Source organism: Ambystoma mexicanum, chromosome 11 (assembly GCF_040938575.1).
Source record: "Ambystoma mexicanum isolate Mex_15411 chromosome 11, UKY_AmexF1_1, whole genome shotgun sequence".
Taxonomy (NCBI): domain Eukaryota; kingdom Metazoa; phylum Chordata; class Amphibia; order Caudata; family Ambystomatidae; genus Ambystoma; species Ambystoma mexicanum.
In genome coordinates, this window is record NC_090934.1 from 902397289 (window position 1) to 902412310 (window position 15022).

Below are 15022 nucleotides of genomic sequence, written 5' to 3' on the forward strand. Positions count from 1 at the left end.
TGTGTTTGGAACAAGACTTGATTTTTTTCTCGTTGATTGAGAAGCCCAAATGTAACAGGAGGTTGATCAACTCCCCTGTTATCAGCCACGCGTCAAGATAAGGGTACACTGGGATTGATTCTCTGCGTAGATGCGCTGCCACTACTGCTAGTACCTCAGTGAATACCCTTGTAGCGGAGACTATGTCGAAGGGTAGCACCTTGTATTGGTAGTGTTGGTTCACTATTTAGAAGCGCAAGAATCTTCTGTGCGCTGGGAATATTGAAATATGAAAGTATGCATCTTTCATATCCAAGGTTGCCATGTAGTCTCCCTGTTTTAGCAGAGGGATTACTTCCTGTAGCGTTGTCATACAGAGTTTTTGTGGCTTGACATAGGTGTTTGCAGGGCACAGGTCTAGGACAGGACGCATTGTTAGATCTTTTTTCGGCACAAGGCAGTTCATTGAATAAATACACTTGTTTACCTGGTTTGGCGGGATGATTTTTACGGTATCCTTTAGTAGCAGTGCTTTGACCTCTTCCAACAGGAGGCGTTGTTCTTCCTGTGAAGTCTGCATTTGTCTTGGCGGGTGATTGATGAATCAGCTCTATGCAATACCCTCCTGCCAGGGTGGAATGTACCCACTTTTCCAACGGGATACCCTCCCATGCATGGGCAAAATGTGAAATATGACCTCCTACAGGAGTGGCATGGGAGGGAACCTGTACAAGATGGTCATTGCTTAGGAGGGGTTGAGCCCTTCTTGAGGAGGAGGATCTTCCCCTAATTCTAGACCTTCTTTGGCCTCTTTGAAAACCCTGTTGGGAGGACTGCACTTGCGACGAGCCCCAAGACAAACTTTGCCCACACTGGTTGTAGTTAGATGACCGCCGGGAGTTTTGTCCTCTAGACCGGTGCGAGTTAGAGCCTCCTCTCTGGCCAGAGGGTTTGTTAGTGAGCTGTCCCTGGGATATAAGGGTATCATATTGCTCCTTTGCGCTTTCAAGTGTATGCTCAACTTCTTTGCCAAATAAAGAGTTGGTCTCAATGGGCATGTTTGAGAGGGTAACCTGGATCTCCAGTTTGAAACCCGATTGACGGAGTCATACATGGCGTTTGATTAGTGTACCTTCTGCCACGATTCTCCCTGTGCTATCTGCTGCGTCCACGTTCTTTTTAAGGACACAGCTTGCCACCTGTTTCCCCCTCAGCAATGTTGAGAGAGAGCTGTGTTTTAAGGGGCTCTGGGACTGAGTATTTGTTGTGTGATCTTGTCCCACTTATGGCAATTGTAGCTGGATAATAGTGTGGTATTATTAGCCATTCCTATTTGGTAGGCAGCTGAGGAAGCTACTTTTCTGACCAGGGTGTAGATTTTCTTACTCTCCTTGTCGGGAGGGGCTCTGCCAGAGGCTAGGGGTGTTCCCGCTCTCTTTGAGAGTCTGGCTTTAGCTGCCCCCTAATGTATAAGAGGTCTGAGGGGACTGCTATGAACATCTTTTCGATGAGTTTTGTTGACTGCCTGCATCCGATTTGGGGTAAGCCGAGAGGGCTGGATGCGCCTCTGGACCGACTGAGGCAAGGAGATACATTGTGCAGCAGATTATTTATCTCCAAGGATGTCCTCCACAAAGTCTTTATTGACCTGTGCTTCTTGGGTATCTATTTAAAAATGCTCTACAGCCTTTAGGAGCAGGTCATTGTATTGTAGTTGGTCGTCTACTGGGGAGTCAGCCACTAGTGGGTCGGTGTGGTCTGGGGATTATATGATGTATACGCCATCATCGTTGGCATCATCATCATAATATTGGTCTAAGTCTACTGTGTCCCCTTGGTCCTCTGGGTCTGTGTATGAGCCAGTGTCTTGTGAGTCTTGAGTGTTATGATAATGTGTGTCCTGACCCAAGTCTTGATATGTGAGGTGGCAGCCTGTGTGATGTCCAGGCAGGCTTTTTTGGCTGTGCGCTGTGTGCTTGCTGCCACGCTTTGTAGGGGTCCCTGAAGGTTGAGTTGTTCGGGATGTTTGTCAAAGAAGTTTATAAAACTGGACATTGTCCTCATGACCCAATCAAATAGTTCCTGGGTCTGTTGGGAGGAGCTTGGCAACACAGAGGGAGGAGGAGTAGGTGGAGCTGGTGTAGGTGGAGGTTCTGGGACAGGGGTCTGCTTATGATGCATAGCCCCTGAAAGAGTGCTCTCATCAGGGCATCGAAGAGTTTTTCGACATTTTAACTTGGGGCGTTGAACATTTGGAGTTTGACGTTCTGGCCTTTAGAAGAGTGTCGGGGACGTGTTTTTTTCATTAATTTACTTAATTTAGAGATTTTTTCCTGAGGCCGTTGACGCGTCTTTCGACGCCTGGTCACCGGTACCCGAGGGCTTTCCAGGTATAGACATTGTGTCGGAAACAGACTAACTTCTGTTTCAGGGGCCTGTCGTGTGGTGATCGTGACTGCGATGGCCCAGAGGACAGGGAATGTTTGGACCTTCCCCTCGACACTGCGTGTGGCTTGTTGGTCAACCATATGGTCGACTTTCGGCCACAGGGGATGTGCTTTGTGTGGTGAGAGCTAGTAGTGCTCTAGCCACCGGGGGTCATCCCCGTAGCAGAACCACCAGCCTGCCTGTTGGGGTCGGGGGCTCACACACGGGAATCTGATGGATCCCGATCGCCCTCTGCGTCACTCAGGATGTCTATTCTGCCATCGCTGGAGGCTCCCTCGACTTCCATGGCGTCGTTGGCCTGCATGGCGTGGTGGGCTACGCATTTAGTCTTGCAATCCTTTACAGTTTTTGGCCTGAACAATTTGCAAGACTTGCACTGTTTTTTGGCGTGGTCCGTAGGAAGGCAAAGGTTACACACTCAGTGTGAATACTTCCTGTAACAGGAATTTTCCCTGGAAGGGCAGAATCTAAGAAGAGTGTTTTTCATCGTGGATAAGGAAGGCAGCCTGAGAAAAAAATGGGATTCAAGGGGAATATGCATTCTCTAGTGAGACTAATATGAACCTCGCCCGCTCTCCCTACTTTGCAGGGCTGAGGCCCGTTGACAAAAGTTCAATGAGACTGGAGTCTGTCGTCGACGGATGTTCTTGTCCTTGAAGCCGGTGCCGGAGATCTTGCAGTAAACGGTTGTCGAAAGGACAGAAATAAATAACGTTTTACTAATGGCGTCAGCCAAGAAGGAACTCTACGATATGCCTCCGATTACGATGGTGGAAAAAACAATCTGAGGGACCTCGACGCGTGAAGGACCATGGGTACAGTGGACATCACACTAGGGATATTATTACTGGGACACCCTGTCGACGGCCCCATTCGAGTTTCAAAAACAAATAAATATACTCTGTGGCTACCACTAAATGCCAGCCTATGCATAGCATGTGATCTAAGCAGAGCCACAACAAGCCTCAAATATTCATGCTATCATAATTTAGACATCTGCCAAACATCTAACAACGAGGGTTTATGACATATCTTAAATCCTTAAAGACATTGAGTGAAATCCCAAATCTCTAAAAACTCAATTACAGAGAAAAATATGTTTTAGCTTGTGTTCAGGACCCTCTTTCAACAAGAAAAGAAAGAAATCTGAACTGAAAGCTAACTTCTACTGCAGAGTGAGACTTTATGGAGTGTTTGTTTCTCGAAGTGACAGTATAAATAAGGAATGGACTTCATGTCATGGATCTACATTTACATTTTTACCCTTAGAGAATCCCTTTTGTCAGTTGTCTCTTTAGTTTTGGGGTTTAGTTTTAAAAAAGAAAAGCATTCCACAAGAAGAATATATGAAAACGTAACTTTGTTTAATAGAGATTTTATCTTGTTAAAATGCATTTCATGATCTTATTCATTCATGCACAGAGATCTGTGGGCAAACGATTTATAGGAAAGACCACAAAGAAGAACCAATTTTCTTATTGTGTGAACATGTGTAAATGGATCTGAATCATTGATCCAAATCAACAATATTTATTTGAATCTAAGTAAGCACATCAATAAAGCATTTTTGCACTGTGCTTGATTAAAACTTTGTAAAAGGCTCCATACGCCAATCTGGGTAGGCTGCTACATTAAATAAAACAACAAAAATACATGAATGCAAAAAAATAAATAAAAAAAACATAAGTCATACCTCATCAAATATTTCCAGGTAGAAAGAATCCACGCCTGGGGGAATGGTGCATTGAATGACTTTGTTCCAGCGAGGGTTCTTGGCACCATTGTGAGCAGTCGGTGTCTCATACACAGCATAGCCTAGGCGCACCCGGCAGTATGGATCCATACGAGTCATGCCGTAGTTCTTTGCCAGCTTTGCCTAAAGTGTATTCAAATAAAGAAAACAGAGGGATCAAAAATAAACAGTTTTTTCAATGCAATTCCATAGTAGACATAGGGCCTCATCAGAAGTTGGGTTGGATCCCAGCGTTAAATGCGGTGGGATACCACCCAACATAAAAGGCGTTGCCGCAACTCGGTTCGATGCTATTAGCGCCAGATAGCAAGTTGCGGCAATGCTGTAACTCCCCATTTTTAAGAGTCCATAGGACTCTATGGGGCAGTATTGGCACAATCACCATGGTGCAAATTGCGCTGCAGTAATTGCACCGAAAATGGGCATAAACAGCTGGAAGTAAATCTCAGACTTTCTGCCCAAACTCGGGATTGGGCACAGCAGTAATGCGGCGTAACGCTATTACCAGCGCATTCCCCCCACCCCCGTCCAACTCCCGTTGAGGCCATAGTAGCTGCCAGAGCACATTGGTGAAAACATTGCATCCTGCCCTTTCTCCAAAAAAGCAACCCAAATGATGCTAGCAAGAACAAGAGAGTAGCTCATACCACAACATGTCGCAACGCCTTCCTTTTATGTATTGTCAGACACACCGAAGGGAAGACCCACAAAACTGCCCAGATAAAAGCGTATAGGCAAAACAGGTTTTATTCTCGGCAGCAAATTCTCTTGGGCTTTCACAATTAATTTCTTGGGCTTTCACAATTATCTGAAGCTGGCGTACATTTTTCTTCTTTCTAGTAGAATCAGTTCAAGAACCCTCCATCATCGCAAACACTTCTAACGGGGTTAACTCCCCCAGCGCACACTCGCTCTTTGGGGGCATGCTGGGCTGTAGGTTCCATGCTAGATATGGTAACATCAGCAATGGTATTCCTTGAAAGGTCTGTAGCTGGTGCGGTGTCTTATTAATTAGATGCAACGCAATTTATGGTTTGGATTCCAGTGCTAGAGTGAGAAGTTAGACTATCTGGCCTTGGTATCCACAAGGGAGGCCCTCCAGGGGTTTATTTCCTTCTGTTCCCGTTGTCCTGACTTCTATCCTTATCACTCTTTGTTCACTATTCTTTGAGCACGACCCTTTTCCAACACCATGCTACAAGCTTGTTCACCCTATCACCTTGGGTTCAGCCACTTCAGATCAAGACTGCAACCAAAACTACCTTGGACGATGTTTGCCTTCTAGTATCTTCCGGCTCCTGGATCTTGGATGTTCTTTCCTCCTGCTCAACTCCTTTCTGTTGACAGCGACCCTCAACTGTCTTCTCACCTGGCCTTAACCTGTTTTTTTCCGTCTCTCTCTTTCCCATCAACCTTGCATCCACACCCTCTCTGCTTACTTCCACCCGCTCTCCTTACCCCTGCCCACTCTTCTCTTCCTTCCACCTGCTAGCTGCCCCTTCTATTACCACCTGATCTTTCCCCTTCTCCTTCCATCTCCCAGCCTTTAGTCTCCTTTATTCCCTCCTCTCTACCGTCAAACATCTAATTCACACAAACTGCAACCTATTCCAAACAAGTATGCAGACAGGAAGCTGAGGAAGAAAGAATGGGTAGTGATGTGAGCTTGAGCAATCAGATTTTGGAGAGGCTTTTTAAAGGAAGGTATTTAGATCCTTCCTGAAGTGGAGGATGGAAGGAGCCAGTCTCATCTGTATTTTTCCTACATCAACCAATCAGTGGCGATGGCGGCTTTAGCCAGGCCCCTCCATCGAAGACCTGCATCGCGGATGTGGATGGCATTCTGAGGAAGGCAGGGCTGATTCATCTTGCCCTCTCACCATCTCCTCCAAGTTCGCTTGCAGCTGCTGGAGCAGCATCTCTCTGCTGATTACAGAAGGTAAACCCTGTTGGGTTTCTCAATGCAGTGGGTAGAATTTAAAAGGAAAGAAAAAGAAAATCTGCCAATTTTTGTTGGTGAGCGCACAGCGCAATCGGAATTCCCATCTGTTGCAAAAATCACCGTTTGCCCAGCACACATTGAAGGGTTATAATTCTGAAGGTGTATTAGCTTCCCTCAGGCCTTTTGCCATTCATCAGTGTTAAATCTTAAATCCTTCAAGAGGGCCGACCAGCCCTGGGAACCAACCATGGCAAGCCTGCTGCAGTGACGTGATTGGCTGCCCTTTTTCCTATATCAGCCAATCAGAGGCGCCAGCAGGTTTTAGCCGGCCCCTCCATCATCGGCCCACATCTAAAGCCCTGTCTGTGCCTGTCCAGGCGTGCAGGGACACCGACCTTTTTCTTGCTGAATCATGGAGCCAGTGCCCACACAAACCTGTACCCTTGCACCTCCACGTTCTCCACTTTCGTCGTGAGAGTGATGGCTGAACTCTTCCACTGCCTCCTTTACCATCAAACCTGAACCATAACTATCTCACTTTGACTTTCTGCCTGACCTAATCTTCCTCTTCGCCACTGCATTTTTGTGCCCAGTTTGAATTTCGAACCTAGGTGTGTTTGTAACCTGCATTTTTTTGTGCCCCTCTTGTAACCACTAGGTCACTTGTGAGTTTGGGCTAGGACAGTGGAGTGCAGCCACCCCTCTTTCCTTCAACTATCCTCTGCCACTCGTATGGCACTTACCATCGCTTTTATCTTCTCTAACTGCTAGACTATTACCTACCCCTCCTCTCTCACGAAGTCTAGACGACGATAGTACAATAAAGACATCCTGAGTAACAACCCTGGCCTACCCATCGTAGACACCTATGTCAGCGCAACTTCCAGACAAGTCTTCACTAATACCTTCTTCTCTGTCCCGTGACCAGATCTATGGGCACCTCATTTTAGCTCTACTCCCTTCCCTTTCACATTCTCTCCCATTAATGGTGGCCCAAGTGGGAAGTCCTCTTGGCGGGCTTATCATCACACTGCATCATTAATGTCTACCACACTGGCACTACTCTGGTTCAGGGTACTCAACCCAACCTCCTTTTTGACCGGTGCCTGTCGTCCCTCATTAACTTCCTTCCCTCACCTGCCTCTCCCCAACCACTCTCTCTGTCCCTCCCCCTCCGACTGGTGTACTGCGCCCCTGTACTCCTCGGTAAGCCTTCAAAGGTGGAGAACTCCTTCATCTGGCCACACTTAATGCCCATTCAGCCAAAAAACACTGTCTACATCTGCATCCTTGAAGACATTGATCTCAACATTCTCGCTCTTACTGAGACATGGTTAAATGCCAGCCCAGTCACTGCTTTTGACTCCCTTCTCCCCGATGGCTATAAGATCATTTCCAAGCCACGACCTAACCGTCCTGGAGGTGGAGTTGCCTAGATCTTCAGAGTGGGTTCTTTCCTCCCTCGGACGCTTTCAACCTTACTCCTCCTTTGAGAGCTTGGTCTGCAAGCTGGTCATCTCTCCCTCCTCCTCACTAAGTATTGCCACCATCTACAGGCCCCATGGCACTACCACCCTGTTCCTCTCTGAATGGGCTCATTTTTGCTCCTCTCTCCTCACTGCCACCTCTAAACTTGGACTCCTCTATCTTAGCATCCCCCTTATTCCTTTGCACCTCGCTCGCCCTCTTCATTCTCCCGTCTGGTCCAACCCACTCGGCAGGACACACTCTTGATGCCCTCATCCACTCTGATCTTTCACCCGCCACCCCCCTCTGATCACAACGCTATCCTGGTCAGACCACTCTCTCCTCTCTTCTTACCTGGGTCCCCTCGACGCTCTGACTGCACCTCCTCCAGCCCTGCCAACCTCATTCATGAAGATCCGTCCGATGAAACGAGTGTCGGCTGCTGCCTTTACAGCCACCTTTATGCCCTCCTCTCCCCGTAGCCCTGACTCTACCTCTGACTCTGCGCTCAGCAACCTCCATCTGGCTATTAGCAACACTCTGGACATTCTTGCCCCAGTCATGAGGATCTGCCTGAAACCTGCCTCCAATCAGAAAACCTGGTACGACTCTGAACTTGCAGCCCTGAAACACAAGTGCAGAGCTGCGTAACCTAAGTGGCAAACCTCAGGCACACTCTCCTGCAAACTGGACTGCCACCTGCTCCAAAGGCAGTACAGACTCTCCATCCATGCCTAGAAAAGGGCCCACATCCAGACTCGGGTGCATCAAACAACATGGCCAAACTCTTTAAAATCTGCTGGGAACTAGCCAACGCTTCCGGAGTTGTCTCCTCCCCTCTTCCATCCCAGACCCTCTGCAATGCATTGGCCACACACTTCACCACTAAAACTCTGGGCATCCTGAGCACCCTTGCTACCTACTCCCCCAAACCCTCTCCCACACCCTTGCCGCCCATGGCCTCTCACCCGCCTCCTTCCTCTCCCTCTTCCTTCTCCCCTAGGACACCTGATGAGGTCGCCAGAGTTGTCCCCTCTATGAAAGTCTCATCCAAACAGGGTTCTGCTTGCTCCTCCAGAACTATATCAAGGACAAAATTGGCGCTCTTGCTGATTTCTGCAACCACTCCTCCTACTGGATCCTTCCCCTCCTCCCTCAAGCACTCCCTGTGCGCACCCTCCTGAAAAACCTTCACCCTACAGCTAACTACCGCTGTATTTCTATCACGCCATTCCTTGGGAAACACCTGGAAAAGCTGGGCTTCCCCAAACTTACCTCACACACTGAACTAGTTGGAGGTCTACACGACCATCAATCTGGATTCCGAGCATCCAGAGGTACGGAAACTGCCCTTCTGAACACCAGTGAATAACTGCTTGCATCCCTTGACGCTAAGTCTCTGCCTGTCCTCATTCTACTTGATCTCTCCTTTGCCTTTGCACGGTCAACCACTCTATCCTCATTAAACGGCTCCATGACACCCTAGATATCTCTGAGCGGGCAATGGACTGGCTGACATCTTTCCTAACTGACCGACCGTCCCAGGTTATTGTGGGCACTTTTTCCTCACCTACCTCCTTCTCCACCTGTGATGTCCCCCAGGGCACCAACCTCTCCCCCTGGTTCTTCAACACTTACCTTGCTCCTCTGGCACACATCACTTCCTTCTTCTCCCCAAATTCCAGTGTTATGCAGACAACACTCAACTCTTGATCAAACTTCCTGCTGACTCTCTTGCTTTTTCCTTCATCCCGGAATGCCTATCTACCGTTCAGTCCGGGTGCACTTCCAATTAACTCTGCCTCAATGCCAGTAAGACTGATATCCTTCCCATTGTGACCCCTGCTCCCTCTTTCTTCCCCTGACTCTGGCGATCCTCTATGGGCTCTCCCCCTTCTGCTTCATCTCCAGCCAGAAACCTTGGAGTCATCTTCGACTCCTCTCTATCTTCCTCCCTCACAACCAGGACATTGCCAAGAAGTCCACCTTCTCAAAGGAATTCTCCATGTTCTCACTTTCCCCCAGAAAGTCAATGTTACCAGAGTTCCGGTTCACTCTAGGCTTGTCCACTGCAATAGCCTTCTCTTAAATCTACCTTCCTTCTCCGTACGACCCCTCCAGCTAATCCAGAATACCGCAGCAAGACATATCCTTGGCCTCAAGCCCAGGGACCGCATCTCTCCTATCCTAAAAACTCTTCACTGGCTACCGGTTGCTGCATGGATTAAACTTAAATCCCTCTGCATCATCCACAATGTTGTCTGGGGCCGTGGACCACGCTATCTGCAATTTGCCATTACTAAATATTCTCCCTCTAGACCTCTACATTCCTCTGGAACCAACTCTCTGTGTGAAGCGTATCACTAAAGAGAGGGCTGGAGGCCAATCTCTTGCTTCAGCTGGCTGACTCTTGTGGAACAACCTCCCCCTTCCTTTGGAGCCGGACCTCCTTAAATTTTGGAAGCTCCTCAAGACTTTCCTTTCCGCTTCCTCCTTCCGTTCTTCCCTCTTCTGCTAACCTCAGTTGCTGTGTTTGGTTACCAGGGCCCTAATATGTCTTCGGAGACCTGGCCTCCCACACCCAATTGCCTCAGCTACTGCTTACACACAGCACCTGCCTCGGCACCCACTAGACTATGCCATTGTAGGCCTGCACTTACCCACTTATTGCAGCTCAACGCTCCCTATCACTTACTATACTTGGCACTTATATCTGCCGCTCAGCCACAAACACGGACACTCCAGCACGTACCACCCACACTCCCTCTTACCCCTCTTCTCTCTCTGCACTTGCACGTTCTGAATACTCACAGGGCATAGTAGGTTCATCTTTATCCGCCAGTGTATATATTGTTCTTCAATCCAATGTTCCCTTTCTGTTGCCTGTAGGCGCTTTGAAACAATCTACTTGCTGTATAAGCGCCTAAAAAACGCACAATAAATACATACATTAACTTTTTCCAGAGATGGAATGTGCAGCATGAAAAGGCCAGGTCGTCCCCCCCCCCCTCTTGCAATTCTTAGTTTCCAGTCTAGTGGTGCCCTGTCTTCTGTTGATGGCTTGGCCTCCAGAGAGTCAGCAAGTAACTTAGTCAGGTTGTGTGGTGTGGTGTTTTGGTTGCGACTGCTTTCCTGTCCATCAACTGTGGAATCCTGCAGGTTTCCATCCTCTCCCCAGTGATATTCAATCTATACATGGAGCCCTCCTAGCCACAAACAACTTCCACCAACACGCCGACAACACACAGCGATACCTAAAGATCGACTCCATCAACGATATCCAAAGGCTTAAAACCTGCCCGTCACTGATCCAGTCTTGGATGTCCAGTGCATACGTGAAGCTCAACCCCTCCAAGATCGAATTCCTACTCCTCATCAACATCACCGAACACCCAGACATACAGACCTGGCTATCAACCATGAACTCTGAGGGTTTCAGACCTGAGCTCACCTCCTGCACTCAGTCCCTCGGGTTCCACATCGGCAAACATCTCTCTTTCAAGACACGCATAGCTAAGAAAACTCAGACCCCTTTGCATCGGCTCTCCCTCCTCCAGAAAGTCAAGCCCTCCCTCCGGACCACTTTAGATCCACCGGTCAAGCACTGGTTCTATCCCACCTGGATTGGGGGAAATACACTCCTCAAAGGCCTCCCGTCATCCTCCCTTGGGCCCCTCAGAAGTGTCCTACATGCGATCGCAGACTTCATCAAGGGTCTACGCAGATACAACCACATCACCCCTGCGTCGATCTTCACTGGCACCCACTGTACGCACGAATCACCTTCATATCTTGCTGCATCACCTATAAGGCAGTCGCCCTCCAGTCACTCAGCTACTTCACAGAGAAACTCAGCATCTCGGGCGGATAGCACACCACCAAAGGTTAGGACACGTGCAGAATTGAAATCCGTTGCTGCTGCAAAATGGAAAGGACCAGAAAGCAAGCCTTCTCTGCCTACGCCACAAGACTATGGAACCTCCTCCCCGTCAGTATCAGACTGCCCATCACACTCCTACAATTCAGAAAAGTGCTCCAGACCCACCTCTTCAAGGAATCTCTCCTCCTCCCATTGCACCTTCCGCCACCTGACTCGCTAGAAGCCGAGCAGGGTCCAAGAAGCAAGGACTGCTTGGGCTGTTGCCATGTGAAACCTTCGGGCATCCAGAGCATTAGGGAGGCATCCATAAGAGAGGATGCACTGCCGGGGAGAAGCAGACAGAGGAGCTGTTGCAGACAAAGCCCTGAACACTACCAGAGCATCAAGAAATACATGGGCTGCTTAGGAAATGATGGTCCCTACCAGAGAGAAAACCGGTACGCCGGTTACCTGAGTGGTGCTGGAGGTCCGGGGGAGCAAGAGGGTTCAGGCGGAAGCCAGATCAAGTCTGGGACCCTGGGAATGAAGTGCGAGTCTGGCACACGCTACCATATGAGACACAGAAACAAAGGCCAATCTGAATATTGTGAGTCTGGGACCGGCACACAAAAAGAGATTCTCCACATTGGGGCTGTTGCCTTGCAAAAGAGTAAACCAAGCAACTGTGAATGTTACGTGTCTGGGACCCGCACCCAAAAGAGGGACCGTCTATGAGAGGGCATTTGCTTGGTAAGGAAGAAACCGAGTCATTTGGAATACTGCAAGTTTGGGACCTGCACCCAAAATAAGTGAAGAATACATTGTGCAAACAAATCCTATGCTTGGCAGAAGGAGTGTGCCAAGCTGGTGGGATAAGCAGGAAAAGCATAAGGAACATATTCTTGTAAACTGCCTTTTGGCATTTGCATAAGCAAGTACAGGCATGAGAGGCCCCAACAGGAGAGAAACACTATAAGAAGGAATCTAGGGGGAAAGAACTACGACTCTAACCTTGGAGTCCTACAGTTTTGAACATGTCTTTATTGTTGCCACGTGATTACCAAAGAGACTGGGAACTTTTCTGTTAGTTGGATCTACACCTAACACTTTAATTTAAGATGAGATCATCCTTGCACAGTTGGTTTAGGTCATTAGTGTTCGGGACAGATGTAGACTTTTTGAGACACAACAGTGATGGACTTTATAATTTGGACATTCTGACATTTCCTTAGTTTTCTTAGCGGCAGGGAAACCCGTCTTAGTTTTAGGTATAGAGAGAGGCATTTTTCCAACTGTTTTTCATTCAATAAAAGTTTCTACCCAAGAAAATGCCACCATTGTGTCTGAGCCTTACTTCTGCATCCTCACAGTAATAATACAAGACATGTTCATCCTGCATAATGCAGTTAGCTTAGAGAACATTATGTTGAAGATAAAACAGTCCTCTCCTAGACCTCTTTATTAGCCCACACTACCAGATACCCATTGGTTTAGTACTAGGGAGATGGGTGATGGGCATGGATGATCTGCGTGCAGGAGAGCTGGCAAAGAGAGGCAACAATAAATGGACAACCAGTGGGGTTGGGGCAGAGGGGAGAATGCTTGGCATCCGAGTTCTACCTTCCCACCTTGCCACAAGGACTCTCAAGTACGAAGACAAGTAACCAAAGAATACTGGTGCAACTACTGACAAAATGCGACTGCGTTTTGGCAGATCAGATAGCTTTTCTGATTATTTTGTTAGCCAATAGCTCATGTTGAGTTAAACATTCCTTCTCCTTGTAAAGATCTGGGCAATACATAGGGTGATCCAGACAAAATCGGGAAGCACATTTCAAAATGCTAGTCAGTCTTGTTTCAAAGGCAATTGACTCCTAATATCTTACAATGTATGTCTAAATCGGCTCATAGTGGACTACTAAAGCCAGCTGGCTGTCCTCCCTGCTAGCAGATTCTGCAGACAATACTTAATACGTGGCCAGTCTATTTTATCCAAATATTGGATTTGTGGTGGTTCTCTCGACCAACGAGTCCAGTCAGTGCCCATACCAATCAACAAGCTTGGTTTCACCTCCAGTGCTTTTAGTACATTGCAGTTAAAATCTCCTGGAATCTGCATCTTCCAGACATGCCCGTGAGCCACCCAGTATCATTTACAGCTTGCCAGAACTCCCAGAGTAAGCCCATATGCTGGTGTACATGTTCATTGGACAGGTCAGAAGGTGCTGAATGAACATCCTGCTGCTTCAAAGTCACAGCACCAGCTTGTGAACTCCCATGTGTGGCTCCACAGCTGCACTGTTGCTGGTACTCCTAAATCTTACCCTACGTGCTCTTGTCAAGAAATTGGTGGTTTCTTCATTACAGATCATTCTCAACTTGTCATTCAGAAAATGTTGCACCTCTCTGTACACAATGTCCCACTCGATCTTCCACTTTGCACCTGTGATAGAGGAAACGATACTCAAAAGCACATTTTGCATTATACTGCCCTTGCAGTTCTCCTAGGATTATATATATGTTGGTCAACTATAACCCAGTCAATTGTCACAGCATTTTCTGTAGCTCTCCTGGCATTTCCTCCTACAGACTTCCCTGGTAGACTTTCCAGGCCGAGGTTACTGAATTAACCCAGTCCCAGAATTTTCCTCCAGGCTTCTTGGCTTCACTTTACCCCGTCAATCAGCATGTCCTTCTGCTGGGATAATCCTGTTTAACAATTTGCAAAGCGAGATGTTAGAAAGTTCAACACGAGTGAGGAATATTGGCTTGGTGATGCGATAAAGTACTTGCTGGATTACAGTGCAAATGATTGTCCTTTTGTATGGCAGTGGGGATTACAGTGCAAATTATTTTCCTCTATACCAGCAATGGACTTCATTGTGGCCATAAACAAGTTTCATTGTCCGTTCAGTGTACTTTTTCTAAAGATAGTTATATTCTTGTCCTTCCGGCACATCCCCCTCCCTGAATGGCACACAAATGCCTGGTGCCACATTGTTTTCTACTTTTTCAGCAAAGACAAACCATAATACAGCTCCCCTCTAAAACATTCCCTTGCCCACGCTTGCTGATTGTTTTCTGGTCGCAAGATAAACATTTTTAGAGCAATACTCTGATTTGTTTTCTGTGTTGCTCTAGAAAAATGGATTTCCTGCACTTTCTTTGCCATTCCTGCATGTTTCACTATATTCTTTTGAATAACCCCCTTTGCTTACACTTAATTAGGTGCTGCCAGTGGGTCACACTGTCAATCTGTTGGCACCCACTCAGGTAAAGCTTTACGCACAGAGGGCATCAGTCAATAGGTGCACTCCGTCACTATCAGAACAAACCTTAAATCCCACACTCACAAGAAGCGGAACAGGAGTTGCCTTGTTGCCAGACTACAATAGACGTTTTCTACCACCAATGCTTTATCGACACCGTGATTGTTTGGTATCAGGTAATATTATCTCCACCAATAATATTGCCATGTATATGGTCGTCGGGAACGGCCTTAGGCGATATTAGTGGGGATCATTTTTGGGGTAAATGGGAGCAGGGGTTGCCGGGGTGTCCCCCGCTCCCTTTA

At 47.6% G+C, this 15022-nt stretch overlaps 1 protein-coding gene across 4 annotated transcripts in view; it reads right to left on the reverse strand.

Annotated features, from left to right (window-relative positions):
* The window catches only part of TOLLIP (toll interacting protein), a 695464-nt gene that overhangs the window by 349324 nt on the left and 331118 nt on the right, over positions 1–15022 (reverse strand). For all 4 annotated transcript variants that reach the window (XM_069623970.1, XM_069623969.1, XM_069623971.1 and 1 more), the window contains exon 3: positions 4121–4303. In XM_069623970.1, the coding sequence (XP_069480071.1) occupies positions 4121–4303 (183 nt within the window). The remainder of the gene's footprint in view (positions 1–4120; positions 4304–15022) is intronic.